Source organism: Triplophysa dalaica, chromosome 23 (assembly GCF_015846415.1).
Source record: "Triplophysa dalaica isolate WHDGS20190420 chromosome 23, ASM1584641v1, whole genome shotgun sequence".
Classification (NCBI taxonomy): Eukaryota; Metazoa; Chordata; class Actinopteri; order Cypriniformes; family Nemacheilidae; genus Triplophysa; species Triplophysa dalaica.
The window spans coordinates 998,035-1,017,324 of NC_079564.1; the positions used below are offsets into that span (position 1 = coordinate 998,035).

Below are 19,290 nucleotides of genomic sequence, written 5' to 3' on the forward strand. Positions count from 1 at the left end.
ATAAAAATGGGTATATGATTCTTTCCTACGTGGAACACAAAAGAAGATATTTTGAAAAATGTTTCACTGGTTTTGTGTCTCTACTATGGAAGTCAATGGGGGTCAATATTGTTTGCTTTTGAACGTTCTTCTAAATATCTTCTTTCATCTTCTGCAGAAGAAATAGAGTCATACAGATTTGGAAAGATATGAAGGTGGATCAAAGATGAACTATCCCTTTAATACATGAAAGAGAAGCCAGATAAGACAAAGCAGAAGTGTTGACTGACAAAAGAAAATGTATATTAGCACTATTTCACTTTAACACTGTGAGAGATTAAGAAAACACTTTGCAAGCTAAAACCAGCTGTGCAGACATCTCAAGTCCCTTTAGATCAAGACTCTGAATGAAAGCAACACTTCTTGAATTAATCTGAAAAGGGAACATATTTACAAACATTCATAAAGAAACTCCAGTTTATATGAGGTCATGAGTTCTTCAGAGTTAAAAGGATGTAAAAGAGAGTGAACAGTGTTACGCTTTCAAAGAACAGATTCATATTAAGGTCAGAATGCACTAGCACACACGGGGACAGGTTCAATAGTTTAGTGTACAAGTGCATGAGTAGGTTTGAGGGAAACACTCAACGGCAGACGTTCTAGAAAGCTCTGTTACTGTACCTCTCTCCACAGAGAGCTGTTGATCCACTGGCCTGTCCTGTCAACCCTGTCAGAGAAGACCTGAGCCGTGAGCTCTTTCACTGGGGTTCTCTGAAATGCCTGTCGCACACGTGTGTGTTGTGTGTGGAATAAAAATCATTACTTACAAACTCATAACACTAGCAAAAACATCACAACTAAAGACTCAAAACTACAACAGCCCTGTGTGTGAATTCTGACCGCTGAGTGTCAGTTTAATGGCTCCCTGACCTCCTATGTTCGTTTACCTCCAGCTCGGCCATTATCCTCTCATCCTCGTCTTCATCTTCTTTCATTCCGGAAGCGGCGATGACCGGAGGTGTGGAGGAGGGTCGGGGTCCGTCTGAGGTCGAGGGCCGTCTCAGTTTGACGGGTGGCGTCTGAGAGTTAGTCGCTACATCGGAATCCTCTTTGTTCTCACTTTTCTCTAACTTCTACACAAACAAGACACAACGATTTTAAAGACCCTAAAAGTACTGGGTTATTTCAACTCACAGTTGGGTCAAATATGGACAGGTTCACATAAACCTTGGTTTGCCCATATCTTGCCCAACAACCCAGTATTTGATGCTCAAACCTTAATGAGCACCTCGTCGGTAAAGCCGAAATACAAATCTTGTAAATAGAAAATCTCAATTTGGGTATTCACCTTAACGCTCTTGTTTATGGTGATAACTTCTCCGCTGCTGCTGGTCGTGAGCCCAAGGCCTGATGGGAAACTTCTTCTGGGAGGTGGAGGGGGCGGAGACTTGGACAGCTTTTCTGTTCGATACCGTGGCACGGTCAACTCTCCTAAATACACAATTAGTCATCAATGAATCAGAGAAGATATTAATGTGTGCCATGTGTGTCAGTAAATACATGGTATGAAAGCGATGAACAAAATGTAATATTGTGCCTCAGAGGACCGGACTGCTCCATGTAAAGAGATAATAGAGACTGGGGGAGACAATAAAAACCATTTGAAGTGTTAGTCATACGACACAAAAGAAGATATTTTCAAGAAAGCTAGTAACCGAACAGCACTGGACCCCATTTACTTCTATTGTACCGACACAAAACCAACGCAAGTAAATGGGGTCCGGTTAATAACATTTTTCAAAATATCTTCTTTTGTGTTTTGGGTAAGAAAGAAAGTCAAGCAGTTTTGAAATGACAAGAGGGTGAGTAAAGGTTGACAGAATGGATATTTTTTGGCTGAACTATCACTTTAATTGTACTGCAGCGATCTCACCTGATCCCCTGCGCGGGATGCCGTCTTTGCTGGGGGGTTTGGGTGGAGTTTTGGGCTGGTGTTCAGGTGTTAAGGTCGGGGTTGAGGACGCTGAACCGGGTGCCGGGAGAGAAGACATCTGAGGTTTCGGAGGAACGGCCGGTTTGGTGATCTGCTTGGCGGCGAAGTCCAGGTCAGGAATGGCCTTCATTAATTCAGCTTGCGTTTCCTCCAGCAGACGGTTGATGTCCTGAGCGCTGAACTGAGTTAAACTGGCTCTCTTTTCCTCCCAGTCTCGCTCGGCGGCCTAAAGACGTATTCCCAGGCAGAAAAAACAAGGATAATTTTTTCTGTCTGATGTTGAAAATACAATGAATAGAATCACTCTATTCACATTAGACCCAGATTAAACATCTCAAATATAAAAACTTGTTCATTACCAGTCGGACCTCCACGGAAACACCTTTATCAGATTCTCTGCGTGAGGGCAGATCTTCCAGCCCGCCCGTCCTTATTGTTGAGGTCCCGTCCAGTTCAGGCATGATCGAATCTGTTGCCCCGGCTGAGGCCAACCAGTTGCCCAGTGTGGTACTGCCCAAAATCCCACTGCCGCTCATACAGGGACCAACAGTGGAGCTGAGTATGTTAGATAGACTTGTGGTTCCCCCTAAAAATAAATCAAGTGTTTAGATCGACAAATCTAGTTAGATCTCTCGTGATCATTCTGTTCATCCATAGAGTGATTTGATTTATTTACATGTTCAAAATATATATGGTGGTATTATTTAATACAAAATACAATTGACAAAATAAATAGGTTTTTATTAATATTGCTAAAGTCAGTGAGAATGTCAAATATTTATATAAATAATAGAAAGTAATAAATGAAATCAAATAAATGTGTATTATGGCTGTTGTAATAAATTATAACCGTAGAACAGCTTCTTGTGAATCAAACACTTCACTTTTTAAGTTCTTTGCTTCTATTGACTTGTTCCTTTTTCTAACTACTGTATATCTACAAAAAACCTGAAGATGACACACTTTACTCCCCAAATAATCTAATTCATGATATGGATATATTTTTTTGCACTTTTCCGAACCCTAATTCTTGAAGAAAAATGACCCACCCCATCCTTCCTATAATAATTGTGAATATAAAAAATAAGACAAAACGAATATAAAGCAGGGGATTACCAATAATGGAAGCACTAGTCAGGCTGGGATTTGCCCCCAGGGTGGTATTAGTACCCAAGCATGCGGAGAGAGTGGTGGCGACCGATAAGGTGCCCGCCAGGTCTGGCAGATTTAGAGACGGGCTGGTGAGAATATCCAGATCCGAGCAACGGCTGAAATCCGCCTCCCTCATGCTTGAAACCGAACTACTGAAGTCATCCGGGGTTCTCCACACACCTTCAGACACCTGCCTGTACAAACAAAGACCCTGAAGACTTCTTTAGCTGTAGTGCTGGAGCATGTGTGCGCGATAGAGTGAACGAGCGTTTGTTATACCTGCGCAGCAGAGCAAGCGTATTGGTGATGCTTCTGCAACGTTTCAACAACGCCTCCAGTCTGAGCGGTTCCTCTTTAAGAAACTTGACAGCTTCCACCTCCACCCTCAACACCACACGCATCTTACTTTGCAAAGTGGGGAACTGATCTACATTCACACAACACAGATAGTGAGTCGTGTGTGTGTGTTTTTGACTTAAAGTCTGTTTACATATGTGTCGGGTTGCCATTTCTGTACAAATCCATCTTCTGGTCACTCACTCTTGAGTTCAGCTACCGTCTCTCCGAGTCTTCTGAGTTCCAAACTCTTCTGTTCTATTTCCTGTTCCGTCACCAGATGATGGTTTAGCCCCGCCCCTGCCTTCATCTCTTCCACAGAGCGCTCAAGATCGCTGTAAAACATAAAACACAAACTGCAGACATCGGTGGACACTGTATCACGTGGTATTTTGTGATTGTGTTTTGACTCACTGTAGTTGTTGTATAATAAGTTCTTCTTCATTAAGATAGCGAAGCCTCTCCTCCTCCACAAGAAGGCGCTGGCGCTGTAACGGATCTTCCTGCGTCCGAGACGCCTCGATCAGACACATTCCCAAATCAGACTCTGTCTGTCTTAGTAATGCCTGAACAGAATCTTGATTCTGCATCTGTAGGGTAAACTCAAAATGTTATATAAACTCATTAGAAATATTATAGACCAGCCTCAAAATACAATGTTGGTGTTGTTTGAAACTGCAAGCATTAAAGGAACAATTAAAAGAGCTATTTATGCTGCGTCTTTTTCCATACAATGAAAGTGAATGGAGACTGGGGCAATTAGGCTGCAAAAATAAAAGTAAAGCCCCATAATGTACCCTGAAATGAGTCAATCATACACTATACTTCAAGTCTTTTGAAACCATATAATACATTTACAGTATGTGAAAATCACAAGAATGACAATTTATGAGAAAAAAAATATTTTTGGGGTACTGCCCCTTTAAAACATTTTATTTTTATAGATATTTACAATAGTGTGATAATGTCAACTTCTCCTATTCATATTGTGAAACAGTAAATATTGACTTTCTCCGTTTTGTAAGTCGCTTTAGATAAAAGCATCTGCTATATGATTAAACATATATCATGTAAATATATTTTTTGCATGATTGAACTAAGCATCCCTAAAGATTTAGAGCCACGGACACACACAAATAAACACTCGCCTGCAGTTGTCGCAGTTCTGACAGTTTTTTGCGCAGTTCAGCTGTGTGTTGCTGCAGGTCGCTGAGATGCAGCTGCATTTGGGAACGGGACATCGCTATTGGTAGAGACTCTCCAGTGGGCGGGGGTGGCATCAGGGCCAGGGGCGCAGACGGGGACGAGACTACCAGTCCGGGAGTGAAAGTCATATATTAGTGTCATGCAACATTATTTAAACGTTGACCTTTGACAGTGTGCGATTACCCATGAGTCTATTAGCTATTTTATTCTGCTTTATGTGTCTGTACCCAACAAAAACAACTCCCTTTGAGTTGATCGGTAGTACAGGCACATCAAAAGACAAATGCAACACAACCGAGTAGACAGTCCGTGTATTGCACGGTGTATATTCATGCAACAAACATTCAAATTCAGACCTTTACATTTGCATTGACATTCAGAACGCTATATACAGTAGATTAAGAAACACAAACGTCTTGCTCTCTGTTAAGATCCTTTGAAAGACTGAAAAATAGCAGACAGGACATTCCAGTAAATAGACATTTAAGAGTGTTAGTGGGAATTTTCATGACTACAACAAATACATTCCGGGATAATCCATAGGACAGACATATATACAGCGACCATAAAAGCATAATCTCACCTCATTGGACTTTTTCAACAGTTGAACCGTTTCCTATCGAAATGGAAATTTTGACCACTTGTCAATACAGAATTTTGAATTTTAAATAAATAAACAACAAAAGTCCAAGGGGGTGAATACTTTTTATAAACACTGTATATACATAAACAGAGGGTTTTCAAACTCCAGGATCTGAGATCCCTGAATATTAGCATGAAAACGTTTTATACACTCCTGAGAAAGAATCGCAGTGCAACACATTAGAACCGAGGGTGACAGACAACCACACATACAGTAATATACCTTTTTTCTTTCTAAACCTGCCAGCTGAAATATAAAAGGTCACCAGTTATCCGTCCCAAACAATACACACTATAGTGCACAAACACACATACACAAATCTTTTCATTCTGTCATTATTAGACAACGATCAGGTCTGAAGAACCTGATCGTTGCTTTCATGAATCAACGTGAACTGCAACATTGTAACTCTTTGTTTTGTTTTCATTAAAAACCACATAGTTTACAACTAGATCTTAGTAAAACCCGCCAACGTGATGCTGGAGTGGATTGCTTAGCAGTGTATTATTAGGATCTACTAACAGTATATCAGGTTGAAAGGACGATGCTTTGTGGTTGCTGTCATTGGTGTCTGCACAAACGGTGTAGGATAAGTTTCATGCCAAATCTTAAAACATATGTATTGTGATAACGGTTTCTCTCAGTGTACTATTTACACTTCTGATCAACCAAATCATGGAAAACTCGGGCTAATGCAAAAGAAGCTAAATCCACCTCATTCTTATATTATGATCCCTGATTATCATCATTTTGTGCAAAACTCAATTTAGCACCACACTAGTAAAAAATAACATGTGTTTTAAATACATTCTTTTCATGTTTTACTCCAGATCCATGTACATATCGACCTTATGAAAGCTTTTATGTCCAAAGTCGATGTTATTCAGGAAAAAAACTCTACTTTTTAAATAATTACATACTATGTTATCAAAGTTGACAAGCACTTTTTAATACTTTATATTGGTTAAATATTTAAAAAAACCCAGTGACAGAGAATGGCTAATAATAATGATTCATGGCAAACATAAATATCACAAAATATGGAGATACAAGGTCTCAGCAGGACAGCAGCGATATTTGAAGAGTTTGTTTCCAAAATGAGTAAACAATGTTTCAATATTTTTCAAAAATCATGTTTTTTATTATTTTATCGTGTTTTTATTGTGTTATTATTATATTATATGTGTTTATTATACGCTTCTCTTTTTCTTATACTAGCCTGAAATCATTATAGCTTTCACCAACACACTTAACAAGTAAATATCGCACCTGTGCTCTAGGGAAGACTTTAGGAAATTATTAACTCACTGAAATGACTTAATGCTCACACTTTTCTTGAGTCTGTTTGTTAGTGAGCAGGTTTCTACAATACATCAAGTACAGCAGCCACAGATATGACGGTTGACTGTTTTCAAGGTGACAATTTGCAGAGCAAGTCATAAAATATCAAACGTAGCCTAATTCAAGTTATTAATTTGAAAGTGTGAACACAGACACGGTGTGATACTCACTTTCAGGAGCAGAGCAGTCACTCGCTGTTTCTGTCTTATCACTGCAAGACCAACATAAAACACGTCTCTATGAAAAACTTAGATCTTGTATGTCTACACTATATACTGTATTTTAGATTAATGAGACTATACTTTGGAATTTAAGGTTAAGTGTGATACAACTGCATTACACATTCAATCTTAAGAGATTCAATGGTGGCCAAATTTCAACATGTGTGTGTTAAAGTCCCAGTGAAATTAAAAATGACAATGCATTTTTTTCATGAAATATTGCAGCGTTTATTGTAAATCGCTTATCAATGTGGGTCATTATATTTTTTAGAATTCATGTGCCCTCACAATCTTCATTTAAAATCTGAAAATGCACTTCCGTCCTGTAATGACTATCCATCTTAAACGACCTTTGTTAGACGGCTTGGGCGGAGCATCCGTTAACTCATCCCCTTCAACTGTTAGTCTGCTGCCGGTTTCATTTTAAAATGCATTTTATGCATCCAATCGCAGAGAAAGACGAAAGCCACGCCCACTATTTTCTCATTTGAAATTCCATTTCACTTGGAAGTACGTCAAATTATGGAAGAAAAAATGATCGCAACTTCCGGTTCACGGGGACTTTAATTTGTGTCAAACCCTTACATTTAAATGTCAGACTGCTGATTGTGGTACTGAAATAAAAACAACATTTCTTACGGGCTGTCCGGTCCACGGGTTAAAACACTCTGAACCAGACCAGTCAGACTGGCTATCTGCTTCTCCATGGCCTCCATACGCTCTCTAGGGGAGGAAACCACCATTACACACACATACACACTAGATAAGCACTATATTTTTTCTATATAAGCAAACAGGTTTATCAGTGAAAATCCTGTCACCTGGTTTCTTCATTGCCAGGTAATGCTGGGCTGTAAACTGGCACTGGCCCTCCGTCGGTTCCAGGGCCCCCAATCATACATATCTGATCCATAGGCGGCCCTCCCGGACGATTTTTAGGGCTCTCTATGTATACAGTTCCATCTTTACGGAACCCGTGTCTGCCAGGGGATGCTCGACCCGGGTGGCTTCCGTACGGATCCCTGCCATCAGACAGTTTTTGTGGTGAGGCTGGGGGCAGGGTGCGGAAACCCATAGTGGCGTACGGATCTGCATATATGTGTCCTCCGGGTCTGTAGAGGGCGCCCTCAAGCTCACACTGTAACGCAGCAGCAGGGTAGCCGGCGATGGAGCGGACAGAGCCGCGGCGGTATGCCAGGGCCTGCGACGAGGCCACACTGAGCCGAGGGTCCTGCACGAGCGCGTACGGGTCTGCATATATTGCTTCGTTTTTAAGGAGCACCATGCTCTTCGACGACGACGTGATTTCCTCATCCGGTTTCACGTCACGGCGCTCCAGGATAGCGCTGGGGGAGGGGCAAAATGCAGGGTGGGGGTGGCCAGTCTGCTGAGGGGGGTGGCCGTGGTGTTGGTGCTGATAAGGGTGCATCTGGGGTGACGGATGGGGACCCGCGTAAGAGGAAGGACGCCCGCCCGAGTAAGAAAGACGAGATTGCGAGCGTGAAGGAGAGCCAGAGGGTGAAGCGGAAGACGGCATCGGGTTTAAACGGCGCGTGGGAGACGATTCCCTCGAGGTGTACACAAGCTCTCTCTGGAGGAAAGAAATAGAGAGACAGACGGGATTAGTGAAGAGCACGTGACATGTGACAAGATGTATGTTTTAAGAATGTGAAAAGGTCGCTTTAGCCTACCTTGTGCAGTAAAAAGAAGTTTAACAATGCGTAAAGTTCACCCCAAAATAACTCTCATGTCATTTAAAACCTGTACATGATTCTTTCTTATGTGGAACACAAAAGAAGATATTTTAAGCAATACTGTCCCTTTAAAAGTAAGCTTTCATGTAAAAAACTAAGTTTGTAGAAATAGACAAATATATTTACATTTTGTATGGAAGTATGGAAGGATAAGGTTATAAACTGAAAGATATCATATTTTTTCTTTTTTATAGCACCTGAGGATCCTGAACCTGTCAGATTTGTACCGTATCTCTGTCAGGATTTACTCACGCGCAGGTCTCCGTTGGCGATGTGGCCGTGGTGTACGGGGTGCTGCGTGTGTTGTGGGGTATAATGCGCGTCTCTGTAGTAAATCTTGATGAGGCATCGGTCGTGGATGTCACGAGGGTCCTCCAGTTCGTAAAAGATGTTGCGAGCCTCGTCCTTCATGAGCAGAGCCGTGGCGGGGGAGCGCAGCGCGCCCATCGTCAGCTTCTGAGGGAACATGTGCACGATGAGCGCGTGCAGCGTCTCCATACTAGTCAACTCATGAGTGATGTGCACGCGCCGCGTTTCATCCCCAAACTGAAGGAATAACACCGCTGGAGAGAGAGAGAGAGAGAGAGAGAGAGAGAGAGAGTGAGAGAGAGAGAGAGAGAGAGAGAGCGTGTGAGAGAGAGAGAGAGAGAGAGAGAGTGAGAGAAAGAGAGAGAGAAAGAGAGGGAGAGAGAGAGAGAGAGAGAGAGAGAGAGAAAGAGAGAGAGAGTGAGAGAAAGAGAGAGAGGGGGGGGCAGAAATAATGTAAGTATGAGTATAAGTAAGTATATACACACACATTTTAAACCATTTTTATTGTATGTTTGTAGGAAATTGGTGCCTCTTCATGCAATCTTATAGGGACAGTTCACCAAAAAGTTATTAAGATTTGTCATCATTCATTCACCCAAGGGCGCAATCTGCAAACGACTCTTTATTCTGTGAAACACAAAAGAAGATATTTTGAGAAATGGCCATATAAGGGAAGCCAATGGACTTATTGTTAAGCAATAAAAATCCTCAAAATATCTTCTATTGTGTTTCATTTTTGAGTGATGGGCAATTCCGTGAAAATGTCAACGTTACCACTAAAAAAATTTAAAAAAACTAAAAAAAGAGTTTTTTTCTATAGTAACAGCACAGATTTGAACATTTGTTGGCTCAAATACCCATGTGACATCTCTCTTCAAATGTGCATCCATTTTTGTCACATCCATAACGCATGTTTATTTCTCTTTTTAAAAAATAGATTTTTTCATAGACGGACATTTTTTGATGTTTAGACTCTATCAACAAGGGTTCAGTAAAATATAAAGAGATAGTTTGATATAATAGTAACTAATTAATTCTCTGTCACGTCCATAGCGCTGGAATTGCCCTGAACTCTAATATACTACACAGAAATACATCACATCATACTTGACAGACAAATAAAAATCTTTCTCTAGCTTTTGTTGAAACTAGTATTATTGCTCCTGTATGATATATTGCTTACTGCTCCCTGAACTCTTTGGATAAAAGCGTCTGCTAAATGATTAAACGTAAATCATCAACCACGTGACCTCAAGACAGTAAAGCAAAAATGTTGAAGCACCATCATGATGTCATTAACATCTTAACGCCCCTTCAACAGAAGCATTAACAATCTGTTCTCACACTACATCTGTGTTTGGTGAGAGAAACATTGACAAACACAATGACTTGAAAAAAGTTGTACCTGGAGCTCTTAGTTTGGCCTGGCTGGGTGATCGGGCCAGCGGCAGGCTTTGTCTGAGAATGTTTGAGCGACTGAAGCCCAGAGGGAGCTCAGCGTCGGCCATGCTCTCCAGACTCTCAGCAGACGCATAGCAGAGACGCCCTCCTTCCTGCTCGCCCAGCGAATGCTGCTGCTGCTGCTGCTGCTGCTGCCCGGCAGCGTTGCGTGGAGTCCTCGCCTGGAGAGGAGACACACAGATCAGTGCACTTCAGGAGGGCAGGAACACTCTTTAGTAGCTCGTATCGCAGAATGAGCAGTATTGCAAGGGTAATGAAACCTCTTTGATGGGAAGGCAAAAGCGGTCTAGGGACTATTAGGGTATGTGTGTGTGTGTGTGTGTGTTTTTAAAGAAGTAACTTTAAAGAAAACTTTAAAGTTTAAAGAAACCCAAGATAGAGTTGCACATAAGACAGTAGGAGTCCAAAATCTGAGACTACATCATTTTTTGTACCAAATGTAGCACTAAACCCGTATTTTGATCATTGTATTACATTATTACATTAATCATTTTCACTGGTAGTCTCAGACATATGTTCCACTTTAAACACACACACACACACACTCCATGACTTTACAGTTACATGAAAAACACAATATTACACAATATACACATGTAATATTAAAATAACATTTCACTGCATTGTCAGTAAGACCATTTAAAGTCTTCAGAAAAAGTGGAAAACTATTTCATTTTAGTATAAAATATCAATTGTGGAAAGATTTTATGAAAATTAAAAATCAGTTTAACAGACTGATAACCAAAACTCTAAAACTGAAACTAGCAACTCCAGCAACTGAAAACTATTAACTTATAAAACTGCAAACTTAAAAACTGTAAAAAATTCACAACTACTGTAATAAAATGTTAACTGTTCTGTCAATTGCAATCAAATACAAATCCAGCTTGAATATTATTTGAAAAAAAACTTGACAAGATGACAAAAAATGACAAATGTTGCCTTAGCAATAAACTGAAATAAATTTAAGCTGAGGCACTAAAATGATTCACTGAAAATGATCAAAAACTAGTCTAAAACTATAACAAATATTACAATAATTGAATTTACACAGCATTATTAAAATAAAATGACAAAAGCACAAAACAGCAAATAATTCAACAAATATTAACGTCTAAAAATATCAAAAGATCATTTAAATTAGAACACTATAATAACTCAGACTTATGTTTTATCACATACTATAAGAAGAGAAAATATAAACTCACAGCAATATTTGTTTTCCTAAAGTTGACATGAACTGGTGTATAACCGAGAATAATGCCATTATAAAAATCTTTCCCCGCTGTTCCTTCACCTCTGATTGGCTGAGACGGTTGTACTGATCTACATCACAGCCAATCAGACTGTGTGAAGCATTGACTGACAGGACAGATGTTTGCAGCTGTGGGATGGCCATTAACCACAGCGATCCTGAAATACCGTTCCAGTGAGGGATGTAATTGAGGGATTCTTCCTCCAAACACACACCTTCACAGCTCATACTGTTTCAGACTGTAAATAAACTTACAGTTACGAAAAATCATACACATGAATAGGGTTAGTTGTGCGTTCACCACCCACAATCCTCCGCATCATCGTCTGCATCTTTCTGTCTGGATGTTAATGGCTTGACAATGTTAACAACGCAAGTTTGTGGGCTTGATCCCAGGGGATTGAATTTACCTAAGTATAAATGTATAGGTCAATGCAATGTAAGTCGCTTTGGATAAAAGCGTCTGCCAAATGCATAAATGTAAATGTAAATAAAGTAGTTTTTAGCCATATACAAACCCCTTTAAAAGAAAAACGACAGAAAAGTTTAAAGATCTCGATTTTATCCTTATTGTGTTCTTCTGCATCTAATATTTTTCCTAATAAAAAGGCAAATGTCACAAATGTGTGTGTCAGAGTTTGAGAAGAGATATCCACAATGTTTAAACTGAGCTCAGATTTGTCTCATCTGAAATCCAAACTCAACATTATTGAAGATCTCAAGATCAACTCAAACATTTCTCATCACATTTATCCGAATACTGATTATTTTACCTCTATGATCTACATTCGTTTTACAACTCAATACTCTTCATGTATATTAACAATTGTCTTATTTGTGAGACATCATGTCAGGTACAAAATCATCTGGTACAGTAAGAATCCCTTCACCTGGAGAGACTCTGACTTCCTGAAGTCTTGGTTCCTATTACTATTTGTTGTCGCTGACACCGCCACGTGGTGTCACTCCTGTGGGCTCTGACAGTTCAGTGAGCGCTCACACCAGAGAATGAAGATGAAGTCACACGTTTCAGGGCTTCAGACTCAACTAACACTGAGCTCCACATCTTTTTCTGTTAGCACAGAATTACAAACAGCATCCAGTATGAAGTCAAGACATCCAGTCATGTAATATTGATCCCACTGACATACAGATGCAAGATTATTGACCCCAAAGTCTGTAGATTGATCAGGGAAGGTAAATGTTTGTCAACTGTCAGCCAAGCAGTAATGCATGACACTATGGTGTGTTGTAAAGAACATTGAGGAGAAGACTCATTATTGGGCTCTTGAAAAAGACACTTAACTCCTGGATGCTCAAGGGTAAAAATGTCCCAGTAATAAATGCTTTTTTAATCACTATTCAGCATGAAAGTGTCTTCCAAATGGCAATTAATTAAAAAGATTCAAGTTTAGTATAATCTATCCATAATTAATTTTCGTTAAGAATTGATATTAATAATAATCTTTTAATAATACTGAGATGTAAAATATGCATGTGTCAAAGAAGCTGAACCACAGACAATTCTTATGCAGACTGTAACGCCATATTTGCTTAAATCAACACCTCTGGCATCCTGTCATTTCATTTATGCTTTTCTTTGCAACATCGCAAAAAATAACCATGTTTTTACTACAAATAAAACTAAAATAGTTAACCCAAAACTACATTGTACTGAAATAAAAACATGGTAACTTTGTGTAAGGTATACAACACACTATTTGCAGAAGCAAAATAATACGAAAATGTTTGAGGGAGAGTCATTTAATCAAATATTTTACAGGATCTCAGTAAAGCCATAGATTTTCAGTTTGTCACCTTCAGCTATCAACAGGGCTGAACGGGTTCGTCACAGGGCGGAAGAGGATCGACACCGGGCCGAAGAGGATCGACACCGGGCCGAAGAGGATCGACACAGGGCCGAAGAGGATCGACACAGGGCCGAAGAGGATCGACACAGGGCCGAAGAGGATCGACACAGGGCCGAAGAGGATCGACACAGGGCCGAAGAGGATCGACACAGGGCCGAAGAGGTTCATCAGAGGGCCGAAGAGGATCGACACAGGGCCGAAGAGGTTCATCACAGGGCCGAAGAGGATCGACACAGGGCCGAAGAGGATCGAAACAGGGCCAAAGAGGATCGACACAGGGCCGAAGAGGTTCATCACAGGGCCGAAGAGGTTCATCACAGGGCCGAAGAGGATCGACACAGGGCCGAAGAGGATCGAAACAGGGCCGAAGAGGATCGACACAGGGCCGAAGAGGATCGACACAGGGCCGAAGAGGATCGACACAGGGCCGAAGAGGATCGACACAGGGCCGAAGAGGATCGACACAGGGCCGAAGAGGATCGACACAGGGCCGAAGAGGATCGACACAGGGCCGAAGAGGTTCATCAGAGGCCCGAAGAGGATCGACACAGGGCCGAAGAGGATCGACAAAGGGCCGAAGAGGATCGACACAGGGCCAAAGAGGATCGACACAGGGCCAAAGAGGATCGACACAGGGCCAAAGAGGATCGACACAGGGCCAAAGAGGATCGACACAGGGCCAAAGAGGATCGACACAGGGCCAAAAAGGCTCGTTACAGGGCCGAAGAGGATCGACACAGGGCGGAAGAGGATCGTCACAGACCTGAAAAGGTTCATTACAGGGCCGAAGAGGATCGACACAGGGCCGAAGAGGATCGACACAGACCTGAAGAGGTTCGTCACAGGACCGAAAAGGTTCGTTACAGGGCCGAAGAGGATCGACACAGGGCGGAAGAGGATCGTCACAGACCTGAAGAGGTTCATCACAGGGCCGAAGAGGATCGACACAGGGCCGAAGAGGTTCGACACAGGGCCGAAGAGGATCGACACAGGGCTGAAGAGGTTCATCAAAGGGCTAAGAAGGTTCGTCACAGGGCTGAAGAGGATCATCACAGGGCTAAGAAGGTTCGTCACAGGGCTAAGAAGGTTCGTCACAGGTCTAAGGAGGTTCGTCACAGGTCCTAAGCGGTTCGTCACAGGGCCAAGAGGTTCGTCACAGGGCCGAAGAGGTTCGTCACAGGGCCGAAGAGGTTCGTCACAGGGCCGAAGAGGTTCGTCACAGGGCCGAAGAGGTTCGTCACAGGGCCGAAGAGGATCGACACAGGGCTAAGATGGTTCGTCGCAGGTCTAAGGAGCTTTGTCACAGGGCTGAAGAGGTTCGTCACAGGTCTAAGAAGGTTCGTCACAGGTCTAAGGAGGTTCGTCACAGGGCGTAAGCGGTTCGTCACAGGGCTAAGAAGGTTTGTCACAGGGCTGAAGAGGTTCGTCACAGGTCTAAGAAGGTTCGTCACAGGGCCTAAGCGGTTCATCACAGGAATAAGAAGGTTCGTCACAGGGCTGAAGAGTTTCGTCACAGGTCTAAGGAGGTTCGTCACAGGTCTAAGGAGGTTCGTCACAGGTCTAAGGAGGTTCGTCACAGGGCCTAAGCGGTTCATCACAGGGATAAGAAGGTTCGTCACAGGTCTAAGGAGGTTTGTCACAGGGCTGAAGAGTTTCGTCACAGGGATAAGAAGGTTCGTCGCAGGTCTAAGGAGGTTCGTCACAGGTCTAAGAAGGTTCGTCACAGGGCCTAAGCGGTTCATCACAGGAATAAGAAGGTTCGTCACAGGGCTGAAGAGTTTCGTCACAGGTCTAAGGAGGTTCGTCACAGGTCTAAGGAGGTTCGTCACAGGTCTAAGGAGGTTCGTCACAGGTCTAAGGAGGTTCGTCACAGGGCCTAAGCGGTTCATCACAGGGATAAGAAGGTTCGTCACAGGTCTAAGGAGGTTTGTCACAGGGCTGAAGAGTTTCGTCACAGGTCTAAGGAGGTTTGTCACAGGGCCGAAGCGGTTCGTCACAGGGATAAGAAGGTTCGTCGCAGGTCTAAGGAGGTTTGTCACAGGGCTGAAGAGGTTCGTCACAGGTCTAAGGAGGTTTGTCACAGAGCCAAAGCGGTTCGTCACAGGGATAAGAAGGTTTGTCACAGGTCTAAGGAGGTTTGTCACAGGGCTGAAGAGGTTCGTCACAGGTCTAAGGAGGTTTGTCACAGGGCCGAAGCGGTTCGTCACAGGTGCACCAGCAAATCAAAAGCATGTCAAGGGCACCTGGAGGTTAATATCTGACATACCAGAAAATCCATGGCTTACATCTTCAAATGGTTAGTTTGCTCACTTGGAGCAGCGTCTCCCATTTATGAACTTGATAACATTACTAACATTTATATTTTTGATGTATTTAATGCCATTCTGTGTCATCCACAGTCTAGTTTGCTTGCATCACGGTTATTTGTGATATATTGTGTCTTTTATGTTTGCCTAAACTTCCAATTTGCCCATAACCCATTAAATCAAACTGACAACTTATCCAGAAACACATTTAAACACCCCACACATACATCCGGAGAGAAATGTCCAACTCACCTTAAAACTCCAGTAATGTGGTTGCTAATAGAGGAAGAGGGTGAGCAGGAGAATGAGAGGGTGAGAGAGGGGTCGACAGAAGAGAGGAAGAGAAGGAAAACAGAAAGAAAACAGCAGTAAATTACCGTTTCACATTCAAACCAAAGTATACACATAACTGAATATTACAGATCAATAACAGAACATAAGTCTTATGAAAACTCAAGAGAATAGTTTTGATATTAGATCCAATTTTGAGGTCGGTAATTGAAACACATGGCTGACCAATAAAATAAACTGAACCCCTGCCTTAACGGAATAGCTCACCTTTAAGACAAAAATCATGTCATTATTTATGTGCCTGTACGAGTTTCTTTCTTTTGCAGAACATAAAACAAATTATTTTAAAAAATGTTGGTAAGAGAAAACCATTGGTTCTCACTGACACATTGTTTTGTGTCCACACAATCGAAGTCAAAGGGGACCAACGGTTTTTGGTTACCAACACATTTCAAAATATCTTCTTTTGTGTTTTGCAGTAGAAAGACAATCACGCGGTTGTAAAATGACAACAGGGTGAGTAAATGATGAGAGAATTTCCATTTTCAAGGTGAACTACTCTTTTAAGGTACATGCAGTGACCAACATTTCAAACCCAAATTTGAAACATAAAGAAAGATAAACTGTAAGAATGTAAGAAGGTCATTGAACACTTCAATACAATTAACATATGATGCCCAAAAATGTTGTCTATTAAGGCAGCTAACTTTGTTTTCAGATACTCACACTAAGTAGCTAAAAGTGTGACCCATTATGTTCACAAGATGCCAGTATTTGTGTACTTATCATCCTTGAGGTACACACATCATAACACACAACAGGAGATGAAGATTTAGTTATAGAAACAGTAAATCAACATGAACATTCAACCTGACCTGCATCACAAGTGAAGAACCTGACATTCTTCATTTTCTGTCTCTCTCCCTCTCCCTCTCCCTCTCTCTCCCTCTCTCTTTCCCTCTCTCTCTCCCTCTCAGACACTGCGGCAGGCCACACCTGCTTCCATACTTGTACGCCGTACCTTGCATATAACAGCCGAGACATCAAGATATAAAATAGTCATGACATCAAAATCGACCTTATTTACTTCCCTAATCTTTATGCTCTTCAGCACATATTATTTCACAGAAACCTGAAATGTTTGACTTTAGACTCCATTTTTCACCAAACTGTTACAATGTCCTTTTTTCTTTTTCAGTTGGCATGACTAAAGAGGTTTGTGTGTGGCGTTCTCGTTCACTTCAATGGCAGATTCTCAGCTGATGTTTGTATTATAATGGCTAATAATAACCACAAACCCCAAACCAACATTTAGTCATCATCACATGTGCCTATAACCAATCTAATCATCCGATGCCTGACCAATCAGATCTTTCTTATCAGCCTCACGCCTCAAGCTGGCTTCAATGGCCAGTTTTCATGCGTCCTCATTTGGTGTCAATAAATATCTTGTTAAAACGCATAAACGGATCAAATTTTGGAAATGAAATATTTCATAGATGTACTCTTATCAGAACACACACATTTTTGGCACCTCAAAAATAGCTGTCACATCCCCAAACTCTCTCTCTCTCTCTCTCTCGTGTGGATTTGTGCCCTCACAGGCTGATGAATGTGTGATACTATCAGTGATTTATTAGTTGTCTTGACGGCCATTTCTCTGCTTCGCCTCTGCTTCTCGTCTGCTGTTTCTGAAACTCTGAACTGTAAATCCTCATCTGTATCTCTTTCTCTCACAGTCCGTTTCAATCTTTCTCTCTGTTGAAAGTCAACATGAAAACATTCGCTATATACTTTCTTACACACATTATTTTCTGGTTCCTTTTGTGAATGATTCAACCACGCATATCAAGACCAAAAATCTTTTTAATTATCAAAATGTAAAAATGTTCTTACCCGGCTGATGTCACTAGGGGTTGAATGATGTTAACCAAAAAATTAATGGGACCTTTTTTGTATATTATGTTAAGCACATTCAGTGAAACTATAACTTTGCTATCTTTAATATTAACTGAGGAAGGCCATGTTAAAGATTAAAATCGTAATGAAATTAAGGATTGAAATCAAACTCTGATGCTCTGATCACATAATGAGACTTGAGCCTGGATTTCAAAAGTCACAAATTGTTCCATATATAAAGTTAAATAAAGATTTCTAGAAATGCTGTGAAATTCATGTTTTCACTAATCCGCCCGATGGCTTCATGGCAGTTACCGTTAATAAATACAAAGAAGCTCTACCATTGAAATATGTGAAGATGAACCTGACCTTCACCTTCCACATTCTGGTCCTGATGTGCAGATGTTTCATGGGAGGAAGTCCCTTCAATCCACCGCAAACTCACATTCAGCTCTGACTCTATCCTGGTGAGGAACACCCATTTTCCCATATCCCAATAGATAAAAAAACATGTCCTATGCCACATGTTGTTATGTTCACCCAAACACACATCATGTCAAATGTAAATACCGTTTCATGTCGATTTGTAAAAAAATTCTGGCATCTTCAGCAATATCCGCCGCCTCTCTGTCCCCCTGTAGTTTCCCTTGCTTTATGTTGGCCCAGCTTTGTGATATCATTGATTTCTCTACATGGGTTTGGTTACCATGGTAACGGCAGACTCCTCTCTCTCTCTCGCTATCATTCCATTGGTGTTCTGAGACGACCGAGGCAGTCAGACAAGTAAATACACAGAGCAAATAAAAAGGATGAACAGAAGGTGAAGAAGAAGAGGGAGATGACCGTGAGAATGAGGGAGCAAATACTGAGACAGAAAGTGACTGAACGGCCAGAAAGACAGTTTTCTAAATGCCCTTTATAAAAAAACAGCAAAAAAGAGAGGGGTCCAGGCAAGCAAAAGTCACCAGCAGTTGTAAATTTGCTTTATGTGTTAAAAGTTATGTCTGCTGTGCTTAAAGCAGGACTTCAGTTCCCATGATGCACTGCAGCACACATAAATCATTTGAACTGTTGTTTTATGGTTTTACAGTGTTATTTATACTGCTGTTGTTCCTGATCATCACATGGAATATTTTCCTCAACAATAGAAATTCTGCCATCATTTATTTACCCTCATGTCACTCAAAACCTGCAGGCTATTTGAATCTTGTGTAGAACACGAAAGAAGATATTTTGAGAAATGTCCGTGTAAGTCAACGCTCACATTTTTTTA

The 19,290-nt window shown here is 41.3% G+C and overlaps 1 protein-coding gene across 2 annotated transcripts in view; it reads right to left on the reverse strand.

Annotated features, from left to right (window-relative positions):
* The window catches only part of LOC130413349 (SRC kinase signaling inhibitor 1-like), a 45,697-nt gene that overhangs the window by 6,791 nt on the left and 19,616 nt on the right, over positions 1–19,290 (reverse strand). The window contains exons 3-19 of one of the 2 annotated variants that reach the window (XM_056738465.1): positions 16,080–16,103; positions 10,340–10,556; positions 8,878–9,188; positions 7,693–8,462; positions 7,511–7,594; positions 6,821–6,861; positions 5,532–5,555; positions 4,609–4,769; positions 3,875–4,050; positions 3,665–3,795; positions 3,404–3,551; positions 3,089–3,318; positions 2,332–2,558; positions 1,913–2,198; positions 1,328–1,470; positions 927–1,112; positions 661–759 (exon numbers count right to left, since the gene is read on the reverse strand). In XM_056738465.1, the coding sequence (XP_056594443.1) occupies positions 661–759; positions 927–1,112; positions 1,328–1,470; positions 1,913–2,198; positions 2,332–2,558; positions 3,089–3,318; positions 3,404–3,551; positions 3,665–3,795; positions 3,875–4,050; positions 4,609–4,769; positions 5,532–5,555; positions 6,821–6,861; positions 7,511–7,594; positions 7,693–8,462; positions 8,878–9,188; positions 10,340–10,556; positions 16,080–16,103 (3,258 nt within the window). The remainder of the gene's footprint in view (positions 1–660; positions 760–926; positions 1,113–1,327; positions 1,471–1,912; positions 2,199–2,331; positions 2,559–3,088; positions 3,319–3,403; positions 3,552–3,664; positions 3,796–3,874; positions 4,051–4,608; positions 4,770–5,531; positions 5,556–6,820; positions 6,862–7,510; positions 7,595–7,692; positions 8,463–8,877; positions 9,189–10,339; positions 10,557–16,079; positions 16,104–19,290) is intronic. The other variant, XM_056738466.1, reaches the window with a different exon arrangement.